The 17932-nt window shown below is 39.4% G+C and overlaps 1 protein-coding gene across 1 annotated transcript; it reads left to right on the top strand.

Annotated features, from left to right (window-relative positions):
* Window positions 1–10547: 10547 nt before the first annotated feature.
* LOC104536973 (arginine/serine-rich protein PNISR-like) lies at window positions 10548–17543 on the top strand (the record flags this gene model as incomplete). Its single annotated transcript, XM_010179727.1, has 5 exons — window positions 10548–10888; window positions 12121–12306; window positions 15023–15246; window positions 16883–17069; window positions 17353–17543. Coding segments are annotated over exons 1-5 (876 nt in total), but the record flags the coding sequence as incomplete, so codon positions are not given.
* Window positions 17544–17932: the final 389 nt, after the last annotated feature.

Below are 17932 nucleotides of genomic sequence, written 5' to 3'. Positions count from 1 at the left end.
TCACAAGACAGGCTACTGCTTTTGAATTTGTCTGGGGCAGCAGCAAACCTCGTGTCATCTCTGCCATTATGCCATCACGAGATTTCCTGTACTGTCTTTGTCACTTGTGACTTGCAAACTCCTGCTCTGAAAGAGTGGTTTCTCCACATTTGGGCCTGGAGGTAGTGCAGGGCTTAAGAGTCCACAGATTTAGCACAATTCCTCAAATTTTTAGTGGACAACTCGCCATGTAACTGTGTTTGATTTTTCAGTTAGGTGCAGGATTATGCAAAGATATTACAGAAACAGGAGTGTCCTGTCTCCCTTTTCCTGTCTGTGATACACGATGATCATAAGTCTGCCTTTGGCAACAAATAATATGGATGTTCTTACTTTCATTGCTAGCTGATCTCCCATCCTTAATTAATAACTGTATTGAGGGTAATATCTGTTAATGAGCAGTGAGGAATAGTTAGTTGTTTTAGTTATTGGTGCTGTTCATTTTTTGTACAGAGCACGTTCAGCAAGGAGGAAGTTGCAGATGGACGGTTCACTTCAGAAAGAAAATAATGCTGTGTTACATGGCTTACTAAAAATCTAGCATCAGGTCTTCTAGTGCCATGATAAGTGCAAAAATAATCAGATCAGACTTCTTTTTTCCTCTCCCAAAGCCAATAGAGCTTTGACGTAAGCTACTTAAGTTACTATGATGTTTCTGTGATAGTGAATGTTTTAGCAGTGGTTTTGGTGCTTTATGATAATCAAAACATGTGTTTGTCCTTATTTCCCCAAAATACAAAAAACATAGTTAAATGGTACCCAGGTTGTCAATTTATTCTTTTAAAAGGGTTGGCTTCAGCTCAGTGGGTATCTGGATCTAAGATAAAATAACAGACCTTGGAAGCTGCGCTGTATGAATGACTCACTGAAGAAGTTTTCACAGCACTGGTTTGTTTTTTGTTTTTTTTTTTTTAATTTGGCCTTTGTTCAGCCTACTTCATCTTGGTAGCACTGTTCATGTTAGTCAGGCATGCTGACGTGGGAACCAGGTTCTGGAAAACTTTGCAGTTACTGAACAAGCTGTTTTCTTCAGTTCTTTTTCTGGTTCTGTACCTTGGCTCTTTTTTACACATTTGGAAAGCCTCTGTTCTTTAATCTGAGAAAGAATAGTTCTGATGTTAAAAAATGCATTGGAGTAACTGAAGCTGACTTCCAGTATTCTCGTGATACAGAGCTGTAAACGGGCTGGATGAGTTTTATACATTTTTTTTGACTGAACATCTTGATAACAGATCCCAGCAGGCACGTTGGTGTTGCTTCTGATTCTGAGGAAGAGAAAAGATTAACTGTGTCTGGGCATTAAATACCTGCAGCAACTTAGGGTGATGCCCTAGGATATGTAGAGAAGTCTTTAGTCGACTAAAAGTGGGATGAGTGAAACAAGTAGCAGTCAAGATAGTTATTTTAACTTTTTTTCTGATTTATTGCAAACTTAACTCATCCCATAAATGTTTCATTTTCTAATCAGCAGCTGAGTGTAATACAGTAGTAAATATTCATTTTCCCAAATAAAATGAAAGCTGGTATGTTTCTATCTGAGTGATGGTATCCATTTGTTCTGATTCTGAGTGTCTGCAGCTCTTCTGTAGTAACTCCTGAAGTTCGTTCCTACGCGAGTGTATAGGGTGCAGCGCTTTTCCGTACTCCCAGATCTTTTCAGCTGCAGAGGTGTTGTGATTTACCTGGGTCTCCCACGTTAAGACCACCATGATGGTGATGATTCTCATGGTACTCTTTCTGCATTATTTTTTTCTTTTTGGCAAAGGGGATTCTCTGGGTGTGTGAGGCCATTTTTCCTTTACATCTCTTGTTTCAGTTGCATGTGTTGTGTACAGATTCTTACAGTAAAGTATTCAGTGACACAGTCATGGATGAAGTGCTCAGTTTGTTTCCTTTCAGTTTGGAGCACACTGAGATAGATATTCTTGGAGTTTATACAATCTGTGTCTATTGACTTTTGACTCTAGCTCGGTTGGATATCGATAATACTGTGGATGAGATTCTCTGTTAATTCCTTGGGAGAAACATGTGAACTGTTGGGGTTGTATCCTAGAGGATTTATCCACTGGTCCTTCCAGCCTCATCAGTGATGTCTAAGCTATCATGACCCTGGTGAAGCAATTGCATAGTGGGAGGAAGAGAGGAGAAACAGCTCTCGAGCAACACTGCTCAGCTTGAACTCTTGGTGGCATTGGTGCAGTTCCTGTCTTTCTACCAACTGCTTTGCTCCAGGTGTTGTGAATGTATGGTTATGTTTATTGTGTTTGCAACTGAATGGTTCCACAAAATTCATTGTGAAAGTTCACCACAAAGCTTCAGTCACTATGCTGTAACTTCACAGAGTCAATATCAACTGCTGTGAATGAAAGCAAGAGAACTATATCAGAACAAGGTGCTTGTACAGAAGATGATGAGAGATCAGATTGTTGATTTTAAGGACCTCTGCTTCTGAGATGTCTCCATTTTCCTTTAGGTCCATCTCCAGAGCCTACAGCTATATGGGACAGAGAAGCTCTGTCCACAGAGTATGTGGTGCTTTTGAGATCCTTCTCAAGGTGTGACGTGGATGACTCCCTGCAGCCCAGGAATTCCCCAAAGAGCATCAGAGGCTGATGTACCCTTGCCACTTATGTCATCTTGGGCCCATGCCAGAAGGTTACTTAGTTAATGACACTGATTATTTAATACTTGTTTCAAAAACAGTACTTCCAATTTTTTTCTAAACCAGGACCCCTACCTCTTGTGGCCCTTCCCTTCAGCCTTCAGGCCTAAAGATAGTCAAAAAGTCATGTCTGCAGTGGCAGGTTTTCTTAGAGGAGATGGAACATCTGGGTTTTGTTAGGTATTGGACCAATGAATGGAGTATCAAAAAGAGTGTGTTGTCTTTAAACCCTGGGCTCCAAAGACTAGCTGTGTAGGGCTTCTCAAAGTATGCATGATGACTTGTGATTTCAGCGTTTTGTTTACTTAGATAATGGATACTTCTTTGCTAAAATGCAACGCCTGTTTGGAAGACCTGCAAGACAAGATCTTTAGTCACCAGAGGAACTTCAGCAGCTCTGTATTAGAGCTCGGATTGCAAGTAAAACTTGTCACGTCACATATGGACCTGCTGTTCAGGGATGATGAGTAACGTTATTGGAAAGGTGTTGCAACAGCCTCTCTTCTGCATCAGAAAGCACTTGTTTATCGACTCTGGTTTGGTAGTCTTCAGAATCACCTGTCATTAGTCTACCTGTCTACACGGTTGAATAAACCAGACTGCCAGCTTTTGTTCTGGAGATCTGATCAAATGATGTTGATATCTGATGTAGGAGTTCCTAACCTTGATCTCTTCCTAGGCTAGTCCTAGGAAGTCCTAGGCTATCTCCTGATTTCTTGGAGTTGAGGTAATCTTGCTTCTAACAAATACCCTATTTAGTTTCATCTTCCAAAGAATACTTTTTTTTCATTGCCGAGATATTTCCCTTCCACAAATTTCCTGGGACAAGCCATTCAGAATCTCCAGATCTCTTCTTCTGCAGAAGCTGTTCATGTGTAAGGTGTTCTGCATAGTTCGGATGTTGTGTAACATTCATATTGACACAATGATGGGAGGTTCATAGAAGGAGCAAGAGTCTGCCAGATGTACTCATCTGACCAATGATATGGTTAGTTATCTTCCTGACAGTCTTCTAGAGCTGAGCTAACTTTGTAAGTCTCTGTGCTTCTTGTCATGGACTATCTGCATGAATTGGGGCAATTCCGATTATGTTTGCTCTATTAACTTTTATTTAGGGGCAGGTCTTGCTTATCTTTCCAGGGGAAATTTCTTGGTATTTTTCAGTTCTGCTGTAGCCAGTGTCACAAGACACATAAGGAAGGTAGCATCTCCAGGATGACAAGTGGGCTTTATCTTCTGACATTTGCGGGGCTGAGCCTCACTCCCTAAGGATGCTCCTCGCCGTTGTTGAGAGGTCTGGGCGCAGTTATCTCTGCACAAATGCTGTTGAACCCAATTTGACAAGCTTACACTATGAAACTGCCAAGGTAGAGTTGTCTGAGGAATCTGAGCCAGTCCATTAGAGCTCAAGTTGTGTTGGTGGCCTTGTTTAAGAAACAGACCCATCTTTGACATCAGTGAGCAACTAACTACAGGGGCCTTCACCAAGCCCTGTGCCATTGGGAAATCATCAGGAAGCCATGCTGTGCTTGACAGGGTGGCATTCTTGTTGGTGTGAAAGTCTGTAATTTGCTTCAGGGTAACTGTGTTTTGTGGAGAGTACTGGGGGAGGCTCCCAGAGTTAAAAGTGAGCATACGAGTTATCACTCAAAACCCTGGTTACTGGTAAGTAGCTTCTAACTGTATACTTGTCGGTGTGTGTGTGGTGTGTGTGACACATCATACAGCTGTACTGGAAAGTAACTTATTTTGTGGATAAAGAGGCAGGTTGAAGGAGATGCCTTTTTTCCTAAAAGCACAGGTTAACACTCAGGTGTATTCTGTAGCTGAGATGCGTGCACAGCTGAGGAGAGGAGTGGAAAGGTGCCTTTTAAAATATTTGTTCTTTCTCTGTCTTAACTTAGCTTTTTGTTGGGTAAAATACTAAATTATAGTGGAGAGCTTGACACCAACTTCATATTTTTCTGGGTGCTGTTGGCTCTGAGGGGTTGCTATCTGCTGGGGATCAAGGTAAGTCCTATCTATGCCACTGTGTCAGCTTTTATTACCAGCAGTCCTCTCAATGGTGGCACATTTTAGTACCAGTAATTTGCTATAATAAAACTTCAGCAGATCCTGCCTTGAATAAAGTTCCAGTAGGTCAAGCCTTTGAATGGGAATATTTGTTTTTTAAACAGACAACAGAACATATTTCAGAATATGTCTGCCCTTAAAAACTCTAGCAAAATTTTTAGATACCACATTAACTTTTCATACCATTAAGTACACGTAACTGAGATTAAATGTGAATTGACTGTGTTTTTCCCATGTGATTGTGTTTCTGTATAAAACAAGAATAATCCTGAACTGGCTTCTGTTTTTTCATTGGTAAACAGATTTTTAATAGATTCAGGTTTCTGTTCTGTGATCGAACGTCAGAGAAGCTCTTGAAGCACCAGTAAATGTTCTTTTGTTTGTTCATATTTGCTAGAGAGAGTGAAAGCAGAAAGGCTATATCCAATATGCAGCTAAATAAGAGAACCGTAACCCATCATCATAAGGGAGAGTAGTTATCTGCATTTTCCTTTGCAAGTCAGTACCTATAATGTGGATCCATTCTTTACCAAACTGCTTGTATGCACTGGTGACATCGGAACCAGAGTGACCTATTGACTTCTCGGTTTATGTACTTTTCCATTTCTGCAAACGTTTGAATTTAGTAGATTTTAACCAGTATTCATCTTGCCCTGCCTTCAGTGGAAAAGATTGTTTCACTGCTACTTGGATGCTCTGCTGTGTATTTGGCCTTCTGTCAGTAGTGGGAAGTGGACTTAGAGCTGTCCATTGTGTTAGGTGAAACCTCTTTCTTTCGGGTGATGCTGATTTGGGAACTTTGTAAGAAATTAAAACTTGTTTATAATTTGTGTGGTGGCATCCTAAGTTAGTTTTGGCAGTGCAGTTTCTCTTTTGGTGTGTGTGTTGTCCCCCCCCAGTATTGGGGGTGAATCCCTTGCAGTAAATTTAAAATTACTGAGAACAGGCTACGTTTTCTTTGCTGTGCTTTGTGAATCCTTTTAGAAGTATTTTGTGCCGTTTCCAGTTTGTGGCACTGAGGTTCGAGGGTGTTATTTTGGTAACTCTCACATCTGCTTTTTTCATTGTGGTGAGACCTGTCTTGATCTGGTTTTGGTTTAGACATCTTTAGAATAGAGTCATTAGCAAAGGAAAACGTCTGTGATGGCTGATGGGACAATATTGAACTTACCTTGGAAAGTTCTTCTCAGTAAAGCTTCACAAGCAGTATACACAGTTACTTTTATGTAAAAGAAGAGTAACATCAAACAGCCTGTGCACATGTGACTTAATAGATGTGTGTGTGTATAAGATCTAGTTCGTTATCTTTTAAAATACGATAACTTAAGATGAAGAGCTAAGGCCAGTTTATTTGCCTCTGAAACTTAAAAGCAGATGAAACCATTAAACACTGCAGTGTTTAGCAAAACAATCTGTGAAGAAAATAAACCACCTTTACATGCCTACAGCCTCCCTGTAGTAAGTGAGAAGACTTTTCCTCAATTATCTTTTTTATGTTTATCTTATACTGGTTAGTGAAAACTTAGAAAAAGTGCAGGAAATCAAGCAGGGAGCAGAAAAGCAGGGAAATAGGTTTCTCAGAAAGTGATAGTGTCTTGTGGTTTCAGGTCACCATGCAGATGGAGGCCTTAGGCCTCTTCTGTTCGCTAGTTTTGAATAGTGCATACTAAAACGCATTGTTCAGTTCTCAGTACTAAAAGAATTTGAATACATGTGGTCTTTTCTTTTAGCCTGCATATCTTGAGGTTAGTTTTATAAACATTTAAACATGCTAATTTTGTTCCTTCCTTATCCAATTCCTGTTTCTGTCCAAAAAATAGCACAATAACGATGAGTTGAAATAAATAGAAAATTTGAAATAGTTTTGGCCAGTTTTCACATACTTTAAAGGCTTTTATGTGTACAAATACAGATGCATAAAGTGATGTGACTGCGTAAGTATTCGTGTAGTAGATATTTCTGATTAGTAAAGAAAGTTTTTACTCTAAATTTGGTAATGAATCTGTGTACTTGAAAGCCAGCATGTGTTATAGTTGCCAGCCTATGAAAATCAACATTTCTTCAGGAAAACAGTGAAAGTACAAATGCAATACAGAATTAAAAGCTTTCAAATACAGCTCACAGCAGTTTCAAAAGGCAAGGATTTTAAATCAGTCTGCTCTGAGTAATGTAAGTTGAATTAACCAAGTGTTGAAGCTCTTCAAGGTTTTACACAGTTGTTGTCTCGTCATACTGTTGTGCATCGAAATAGAAATCAACTCCGTGTCTTGACCTCTTGCTTTGCACTTCCCCACCTGATTTCTCTCCCCAGAATAGCTATAATAAGGTGAAGTAATCTCTATAGGGAAAGTTGAAGACTCCAGGCCATATTATATTGCAGAGTGATGGAGAAGACACTGTATATGTAAACAGCCAAAACCTGACTGAGTTTTTTCCTCTGGCACTGAAGCCAGCTGGCACTGAGGGAAAGTCTCAGGCCTTCCAAACCCAAACAGACACGTCCTGACTGCCCGCTGGGTCCCAGGTCCATGCTGACACCTGCAGTGTGCTCGGGAGGAGCGCTGGGTGGCCTGGGTCAGTGCTGCTCTGTCATGGGGAGGTGGTGGAGTCCTTTGGCACTGCTTCCCTTGCAGATGCAGGCTTGGCCTCGGGGAGGGGAGCCAGGAGGGGAACGAATGCTGCTACCGCTTAAAGTCACTGTCTGTCTTCTGTGTCTCTTGATCACCTTTTCAGATGGCAGTTAATACAGCTACAGAGTCATTTATCTCCCCCACAGAAACCTTTAATTAGTTTCTTTGAACACCTTGTAAAATAGTGGGGTAGTTGCTCTGCTGGGGGCAGGTTACACAGAGGAGATTTGGAGGAATTTGTTACCTTAGACCTTGTGCTCCAAACTACTGCTTCAGTTTGTCCATAGTGAGAGAATAAAGAAAAGAGGCTGAGGACTAAACATCCTTTTCAGTTCAAATCAGTAAGAAACAGATAAGTGTTTTAACAGGTACAGCTTATTACAAGCTTATTGTGTTAGCTGGAGAATGTGGAAAAAAATCCTGGAAGTCCAAGATTTTAGGACAATGATAAGGCAAGTCCAATAAATCACAGAATGTTAGGAGTTTGAAGGGACCTGGAAAGATCATCCAGTTCAATTCCCCTGCCAGAGCAGGATCACCTAGACCAGGTCACACAGGAACACGTCCAGACGGGTTTTGAATGTCTCCAGAGAAGGAGACTCCACAACCTCCCTGGGCAGCCTGTTCCAGTGCTCTGTCACCCTCACAGTAAAAGAGTTTTTCCTCATGTTCAGGTTGAACCTCCTATGCTCCAGCTTGCTCCCATTGCCCCTTGTCCTGTCATTGGATATCAGAGAGAAGAGCCTGGCTCCTTCCTCCTGACACTCGCCCTTTACAAATTGATAAATAAATAAAAATAAACCTCATCTCATCCAGTCAAGTTAAAACTGTGTAGGAGGTTCCAATTCAGTTGAATTCCTAGAGTTGATCTTAATATTGCTACATGTCCTTAAGAGAAATTGACAATTTCTTTCAATGTTTGAAAAATTGATTTTTTTTTTTGGCACTCAGTTGTATGCAAACCTGCCTCTCAAATTATTGGTGGAACAATTTAATCTTCTAATCTTTTGCTGAGTTTATTTTAGTGAAATTTCACAAACCTTTGCCAAGGTATTATGTATTTAGATAAAAAAGTGATAACAGAATTGCTGAAATACGCATTTATTATTGCTAATGTGTTTTAACAGGAAGCAGCACTGTGAGGCTATGCAGTGCTTTGAAGGTTAGCGGTTAACTTGAACCACAATTGTTAAAACTTTGTTTTAAGATGTAAACAAGTTTATTTGACTATTGAAAGAATTTGGATTCTGGAGGGAAAGATGAATTGAGGGAAAGAAGAAATAGTTACTTTTTTCTTACTTTAGGGTGAAAATAGTATGAGGAGTTACTTTTTCATAGTCTGTGAAGTTTGTATGTATGAGTACTTAGAGTTAGGAGTGACAGGGCCAGCTTTTATGTCAGATAGAGTCCCCATTATACACTTTTAAACTCTTAACTGGTGTAAGAAAGATGCCTTCCTACATTAAAAATTACACATTAAAAATTAAAAATTACACATTAAAAATTAAAAAACAAAAAGCAACAACCCAAAAGAAGGACACTGTCTTCACCTGCTAGAAGTCTGAATATCGTAAAGATATTGTGGAAAGGAAAGGGGAAAAAAACCAAACAAACCACCAAACCCAAATACTTAATTTGACAAGAAAACGTTGTGAAACTAGAAAAGTAGGTTTTGCCCAGTATTCCCCCTCTCCTTTCCAAAGTTGATCTGGCCTTGCTTAAAGCCCCCCAAAAATGTATTTGCAGCTGTATTTTTCTGAGCGTTTTTCATACACATGTAGTGTTTGTACTGGCTTAAATGTAAGCAGTCTCAAAAAAAGGTGACCTACAGTTTTTCAGATTAGAAGTAAAATTAGGCAGAAGTATGTAAAGTATGCGCTTGCATTCATCTCTGCATGACCCAGCACCCCTCAATGTTACGTACAGCCTTTTTAGTTGTGCATTTTTGTCGTGTGATGCTCTCTTCCTTGCAATCATGCAATTATTTAGGTGACTGGGTAAGCACTAAGCACAAGCTCCCTTTGCACGCAGGATCCGCTCTAATTGCTGCTCTTGTCTCTGTCCGTGTGTCCTGCTTTGTCCAAAGGGGTGATGTTCCTGGCTGCCCACCCGAGCAGCACTGCCTGCTTTGAGCTGGTTTCCCCTGAAGTGCACAGGCTGTATTCATCTCTTCTGTACGGCACTCGGCTGTGAGCGTCAACTAGGTCTTGTGTGCTGCCCTTGTGACCTCAGGGAATTAATTTTTCTCTCTTTCTTTCTAGTTAGGAGTGTTTGAAACAGCCTATGCGGGTGATGCTTTTGTAGCATGAAATCAAGGATTGTGTGTTGAGTGGCATGAGGATATATTCACTGAGAGTGGAAAGCATGTTGAGAGGTTGTTAACAGACTGGGATGGGCAGAAGGAGTCACGCTTGGTGCAGTCTTACCCATGCTGCCACTGGGAACAGTTCCTGGAATGAAGTGTTCCCAAAACTGTGCCCAGGTGTTGTCTTTACAAAAGCTGCTTGGAGCAGTGGAGGTGGCTGCTCTCTGGTCCTCCGTGGGTAGCAGGTTAGGTGTACAGGAGGCACAAGTGATGGGAAGGAGCTGCTGTGCCACTATGGATGTACCTACCTGGGCCACTGCTGTGCCTCGTCCTGTTCTTGCTGAGCTGGTCCTGGAACCTCACTTAAAGCAGGTTATGTAGCTCCCAGCTGCTGCGGCCTGCTCAGTGAGGGTATACAACACGGCACCAAAAAATGTTTCTTGTGTTTTTAAGGGACTGTGTGGTCCCTTTTAAGGGAATGTGCAGTTATGCGGTCATTTTTTTTTTAATTTCTCAGATTTGAAGGCATATATTATTTAGAAATTATAATGAGCTTGTACAGTGCATAAAATGCATGTGGACACCGTCTTGTACCTCTGCAGTTCTCCAGTGCAGTCGTTAATGCTGTGTTTTACCATCCAGTGACTTTCCTTGTTCGCACTTAACAGCCCTGCATGACACTTACGTAGAAAAATACACATCTTTTCCCTAAGAAACAGACAAGGATATCATTTAAGTAATGTCTTTTCTATTTTGACTTACTTTAAATTGCATTTACTGTCAGATGAGTTCTTGTCTTACAAGCTTGTCGTATCTCGCCTTGAACGTCATTTTGTAGTTACTTTGTGAAAATACAGAGAAAGCATACTAGGCTTCTGAAATCCTGCAGTAATATTTTCAGATATTACCCTAAACGATGAACCTTTTCCTCCAGCTTAAAATATTAAGCCAGCATTGCTTCAGCTTGCTTTGCAAGGCTTAACTATATCTGCAGTTATGTAAGTTTCAGTTATGTGATATTTCATGGGCATCTATTTAAACATACAACTATTATTTTTAGTTGAAATATAGACTATATAAAGACTTAAAAGATGTGGGATCAAGGTGGACAACCTTGGCAGCAATGGCCTTTGAACCAACAGCAGTGGATGCAGTCATTTCAGCACCAGCAAGATCCAAGTAAGTATATAGAAAGCTTTGTGGATTAATTTTTTTTTACTCTCTTGTCATTTGCATTTTTGAATCTTTGTTACAGAGCATGACTCGTGGTTGCTTTTTTTTGTAGCTACTCTTTGGGTAATACGTGTATGATGCTTTTCTGAACAACTAGAAAAAACAGAGCACATACATTGATTCCAAATGTTTTGACACAGTTACTATTTAATATGCAAAATACAAGCAAGCGATCTGAGTTATCCTGAACATATTATCCACATTTTCCCCGTCATACAGATCAACATTCAGAGTCTGTATCCCTGTCAGTTCTTTAGCCAAGCTGAATCGTTTATTTGAGAAAATCTGCTTTTGATTCAGTGCCTGTGTGGCAGAAGTACTAATGCAGATGTATACACAGAAAAACTCTCACTGGAAGATTAGTATAATATTTGTTTAAAGTTACAGCAGGGGTGATCATGATCTCTTGTTTGGATTTTTTTTTCCCCACCAAAAAAACACCCAAAATATATCTTAAATTGCGAGTGAGGTGACAGTTGAGGTGACAACAATTCAAAGTATCAAGAGAAATACAGAAATAGATGAAGAGAGTGGAGATGTGTATTTAATACTTGGCAGAATGATCAGGCACACTGGTTTTACATTACTTTCTGTCACTTCACTTTCTGTAACTTCATTGGAGAGATTTCCTGACTTGGTGATGAGCAGAAGACGTGCTAGTGTCCTCCTCTGGGAGTGCACTTTGTTTGCTTACTGGTAGGAATGGTAGTAAAGAGAAAAGAGAACTGTAATGTAAAATAGCGTTCTAGAAGTCAAGGTCTATGCAAAGAGTATACATTGCAAAATGTGGTTTACTAACTGTGTATCTTTCTTACACTTGAATGTTCATGGACTTAGCATTTAAGGCTATGCATATTTCATTCTGATACCAAAATTAGTTCACTTGTGAAAAAAGCATATTGCTACCACCCATTCAGTGCTAATGTGAACCTAAAATAAACTGCCTTATGGCATTTTGAACTTACGCAGAGAAGCTCTACTTCAGCAAGTATGTACACTGACATCTGCTTTCTGTTTGTTTTACTGTACTCTGTGAATAAGTTTTAATGGTGCTCACGGTACTTGCTGAAGGTAAACGTTGCCCATTTCTCTTGAGCAATGAGACGTGTAATTGAGAAACACTGTTAAACTTCAGACATGTGAATACTAACCTTTTAAATTTGCTCTGTTTATTTTAGGCCAGATTGATTGGGCTGCATTAGCTCAAGCATGGATTGCTCAGCGAGAAGCCTCAGGGCAACAGAGTGTAGTGGAACAACAAGGAATGATGCCAAACGGACAAGATATTTCAGGAATAGAGTCTGGTCCCAACAACCATAATAATTTTCAGGGGGATCCCAACTTCAACAGAATGTGGCAGCCAGGTTTGTTCTCCTTCCCATGCATTCCTTTTTTTCATGTAATGAAATTTTATTTTTGTCAGAGGGTTTTGGGTGTGAATATGCCCTGCCCCTCAGGTTTCAGGATGCAGAACTACCAGTAGTATCAATAATTACCTATCACAGCTGCTACTTGCCAGTCAGGTGTTCCACAAAATGGGTAGCAGTACAGACACAAAGGTCTGATAACACAGCTTAATAATCTCTGTTTAAAATAACTAAATTTAGTTTACAGTATACATATGCAAAAGATTTTTTGTGTCCCTGAATGTTGTGGAAAGATGAAGTGTGAATTGCAGTTATATACTTATTCCCCTGGATCTTATTCTTGCATCTTACATGTTTTGTTGCTTATCCTCCTGCACTAGGAACAGCAACACTGAAAGCAGCAGGATGCCTCAGAATTAAAGAGCATCTTTTGCCCTCTCCTGTAGTGCAATACCTGCTTCTGAGGTGATCTTGACACATAGAATGAGTTCACAATGTACTGGGCAGATTTTGGCCTCAGGTGTCTTAAAATCTGAAAAAGGAGATGAGCAAAATTCTGTGTGTAAAATACGTTTTTATTGCATGTTCCGTATACTTAGTATTTGCCTTTTTTTGACTTGCATATCTGGTCGACATCTGTGTAATTTTTCAGTTATTGTAAATTAAAGTTGGTCAAACACTTCTGTTACTATTAATTTGTTTACGTGCAATGCTTGATAAAAGTAGGCTTAAAATGTCATTGGCGGTTCTTATATGTGCATAACAAAAGGAAGTAGCCATCGGGTTTCACCTACCTGCCCTGGGTGGCTGTTGTGGCCACATGTAAGAATTGAAGCTTCACTATGTGGCAGTACATAGAGTATTCATACATAGTGTATTCTAGCTGTATTTCTGCTTAGTGAGTAGAGGTTTTCACAGAAATACTGTGTCATTATTGGACAGCTTTTGTTTTCATATGATCCTGTGGTGATGAGTTCTTCCTCCTATGCTTTTTTTGTCTGTGAGGTGACAGAGAATAGTATTTTAAGTGGTAGTTTTTGAAAATAGTCACAGAATGGTAAAAGTGAGGGAGACATTTTGCTGATAATTACAAATGTTTGTCCCCCAAGCTCACATAGAAAATACAGAACAGGAAAGCATCTTAGCTCTAGGAGTGAGAATAATGTAACGCCTTTTGTTAATGGGAAATTATGTGCCAATGCATTTTGTTATCATCGGGTATATCATTCAAAGTGTATGTTGTTTCACAGTTTTTTGGGACCCTGATAAGGACTGTGCTGATGCAGAGAAGATCCAGCTTCCCTTAATTTAGGCATTGTCATTCTTAATGTGTAGAAGTAGTCACAGCAGACAAACTAAATCACAGCATGCATGACTAACCAAAGTTATCGTCAAGCATTTACTCTGTTTCTACAAAGCTTCATCTTCTTCATATCCTTCCAAGTTTCTTTTTGGATCCTAAAGTCCTGTACGTGGTACTAAAAAAAACCCAAAATAGCAATCTGAAAACCAGAAACTGCATAACTAACAGACAGTTCATTTTGAAGGGATTCATCCTCCACAAGTGAAAACAGTACCTCTTATATGTGACTTGCAAGCTTTTAAGTCGGTTGACTTGAAGTGAATTGGGTGATTGAATAGTGTCAGATGTTAACACATACATTTATGGACAATAACTCTTGTAAACTGTACTTAAAGGATTCTGTCCCTTAGAATACTTTAGGAGTATTGTATCTGGAAAAATATTTGATTAATCAGCTAAACATGACCTACTAGGATGGCAGTGAGAGTGGAAGGAGTGATACAATCTTGGAACTTACAAAAACCCAACCAACCAACAAGTACAAAAACCATTTTAACCCTTTTTAGTTGCTACTAAAATAGCAATGGATCCAATTATGATGCAGATGGGAAGGTCAGTAAAAATTAGAAAAATGCAAAGAATTATTAACAGGCTGGATGGAAGGTAGGAGTTAGCCTCAGAGGTTAGGAGCTAACTCTTTTACTGGTGCAAGTTACAAGGTGATTCTGTCACAGTCTATAAACATCTGTATAGTGGACATAATTTTTAAACTGATTTTCTAAGAAGGCAAAACTTATGTCCACTTGAGCTGTTAATTAGTTCCTTAAACCCTTTTAACTCTGGTAACCAATTGTAATTTATGTTTGAGGGCTTATGAGTGTAGCTTATGCTGGGACCTCTGCTAGATATTGAAGAACCCAGGGACTCATCCGTTATCAAGACACAAGACTCTGGAAAGCAGATTTCAGTGGTTCTGCTGCTTACAGAACCATTTGCTTTCCATAATAGGTTTTTAAAGTCTATTATGGAAAGGAGTAAAATAGCTCATTACTTTGAAAGTTGAAACAACATAGAAATACAGAAGTAGGAGCAGCTCTTTAACAGTCTGAACAATTTGTAAGGCTATGGTGGACTCAATATCTCTGGAAAATTATAAAACCAAATTTACAGCGTCTCTGTGTCCGTCCAGTTCTGCCCCCACTGTGTTTTAGTTCAGCTACAGCTATTTGTATTTCCTTCATTTAGTTGAAGAAACAGTACAACATAGTCTGTAGATTGATGATTCTTCATAATTTTATCATCTGCATTGCTTTGAGGAACCTTGTGATAAATACAAGAACATTTGAGTGGTTGGTGACCCATATAAATTGTGCTAACTTGGTACTGAATTGTATTCTAAATCCTAAACAGAATGGGGAATGCCTCACCAGCCCCCTCACCCACCTCCAGACCAGCAGTGGATGGCTCCAACCACAGGGCAAATGGAAATCGTTCCTCCATCTGAAGACAGCAACAGTCAGGACAGTGGGGAATTTACTCCTGACAACAGGCATATATTTAACCAGAACAATCACAACTTTGGGGGACCGCCCGATAACTTTGCAATGGGGCCAGTGAACCAGTTTGACTATCAGGTGAAACATATTTGTTGCTTTAATATTGTAGACGCGCAGAGTCCCTTCCGTGGATGCGTTCCTCTAATATCATCTAGCGGCGACTTTCATTCTTCAGTTCTGCAAACATCTACAGAATCTGTTATCTGCTCAGATACATTTTTACCAAATACGTTACAGAAGAGACTTTAGAGTTCTCAGTTCTGTTCTGAGGCCAAAGGGTTTTTTCTACACTAGTAATGAGAAATGGCTGTTGTCTGCAGTATTAAAATGAATCACTGTGTTCCAGTATTTAAATTAACATTCTGTAGTTTTGTGTTAAAAGAAAAAAAAAAAAGAGAAGGAAAAAAAGAAGTTCAGCAACATATACTTAAATACACTAGATAATGTGCCATAGGGAACAGTCCTGTATTTGCAGGGAGATAGACCGGATGATCCATCGATCTTTTCCATACCTATCTACTGTGATTGTTTAAATAAACAACTGTATTTCTAAAAAAATCCACATCCAACTTTTTCTTCATTCTGATATATAAGTTGCAAAACATAATAAATCTGTAGGTGGTTTTAGCACTAATAAATAGCAGGGGGCAAAAAGCAGCTTTGGATCTTTCCCTTATTTTCAGTATTTTTCTTTCAAAACTCTTGATATAAATGACAAACTGTACCTGTTAAAACACTTTTCTCCTGTTCATAAACAAACCCAAGGGAAGATGGGCAGAAATGTGTTTTTATCTTCTGGCCTACTTTTCTCTGTTATTAAATTCTCTTGTTCAGCAATATTGTTAGAAAGTGAGCCCATATTTTCAAATACACTAGTTTATTATAATTTCCTTTGTTTGTGAGACCAGCTCTTAAAATTAATTTCTCTAAGTGCTATGGAAAACTTGTTTTCCAGTGAATAACAGAGGGATACTTGACCTCAAGCTGCAGTGGAAGAGTACTTCTACCACTAATGACTTAAATAGTCAGTAGGATATAGTAAAAAAAAAAAAGATACTATAACTTTCTTCCTAAACACTCTCCTCTTAAATAGTTGCATTAGGCATTTCTGGGCAGCAAATACTAAACCAAAAAAACCCTCATGTATGCCTCAAGACTTGTGACTTGTGGATTATATACAGCTTGCTCAGAACCCAGGGTCTGTACTAAACTTGCATATTTATGCATTTAATATTTTGATCAGCCATTCTAATAACATCCATGAATGATTACTGGAAAGTGCACAGTGCAAAATTGTTTTGTAATAAAAACTTGACCTTTTCATTTTTTGTCCTCATGTAGTTACACGGAAAGACTGCTAGCTAGAGTTTCAGACCTTAATTTTGTATACTCTTCATTTAACTGCATGCTATGATGATAAGCTGGCAAGGTACTGCTGGAGATAGGTGGTGATTATAGGGCTTAATGTTTAGCACAATATGAAAGGAGATTGGTTGAAGCCCTTTCAGCTTCATTAGTATCCCTGCTTGAATCTCAGTGTGCTCATTAAATATTTAAGGAAAACTTGTATCTTGGGGGCTACAGAAAAAGAGATTGAGAGATCTCAGCCTAGAAATCGTGGATTCCTGCTTGCATGGATTTCTGTAGACCGACTTGCGCACATGCTGTGTTTAGCGTTACATGTGAAGAAAAATAAACTGCATTACTCTTTCAGCATGGGGCTGCTTTTGGTCCACCTCAAGGTGGATTTCACCCACCTTATTGGCAGCCAGGACCACCAGGGCCGCCAGGTCCACCAGCACCTCCTGCACCTCCTCAGAATCGAAGGGAAAGGCCCTCATTCAGAGACCGACAGCGTTCACCTATTGCGATGCCTGTGAAGCAGGAGCCTCCACAGATTGGTACATGTTAACCACTCCTTAATGAGAAAATATAAAAGCTGTGTTTTGAAAAGAATTGCAAAATTTGAAGACTTTTTTTTTAAAAAAAAACCAAAAAACCAACAAAGTAAAAAGGAAAAGGCTATTATAAATGTTTTTTTCCCTGCAATTGAATGTGTGGCTTGTTTGGTTTGGGGTGGAGGGTTTGCTTCTTTGTTCTTGTTTATTTTTGGGGTGGTTTATTTTTTTTGGGGGGGGGGAAGGTTTTTTCCATCTTACAAAACTGTAAATTTTGCTTTCGTAGATGCTGTGAAGCGGAGAACTCTGCCTGCCTGGATTCGTGAGGGCCTGGAGAAGATGGAACGAGAAAAACAGAAAAAATTGGAAAAAGAGAGGATGGAGCAGCAACGTTCACAGATGTCTAAGAAAGAAAAAAAGGAAAGTGAGGAGGCTGAAGAAGGGGATGGCCCACGGTTACCTCAGAAAAGTAAATTTGTAAGTAGAAGGGTTTGCTGTTTGCTCAGGTTTGTATTTCCTGAAAGGTATCAACTTTTTAGTCTCTTCAAAAGAGACTGTGTATTCCTGGTTATCACTCTGTTTTTGTTGCTTAAAGTGAAGTTAAGCTGCTGCTTTGTTGATATTTACTTAGTATTTTGAAGTTAGTAATATCTGAGAGGTAAAAGTGTATTATTTAATCTGTAGTAGCAAAGAAACAACGTTAAAATTGGAATTTTTTTTCTTTTCTGTGTTTGGGAACATATGTGGTCTTACAGGGTTTGAATTCTAAATCAGTAGCTGAACGAATTCACATACCTGTATCTGCTAAACTGAACCCTCTTAGGGAGCCTTGTGCTGCCTTCACAGAATCACAGAATGTTAGGAGT

This window comes from Mesitornis unicolor, unplaced genomic scaffold, assembly GCF_000695765.1.
Source record: "Mesitornis unicolor isolate BGI_N332 unplaced genomic scaffold, ASM69576v1 Scaffold39592, whole genome shotgun sequence".
NCBI classification, from domain to species: Eukaryota; Metazoa; Chordata; class Aves; order Mesitornithiformes; family Mesitornithidae; genus Mesitornis; species Mesitornis unicolor.
The sequence above is the reverse complement of the archived record's forward strand: the minus strand, read 5'-3'. Positions and strand labels throughout refer to the sequence as shown.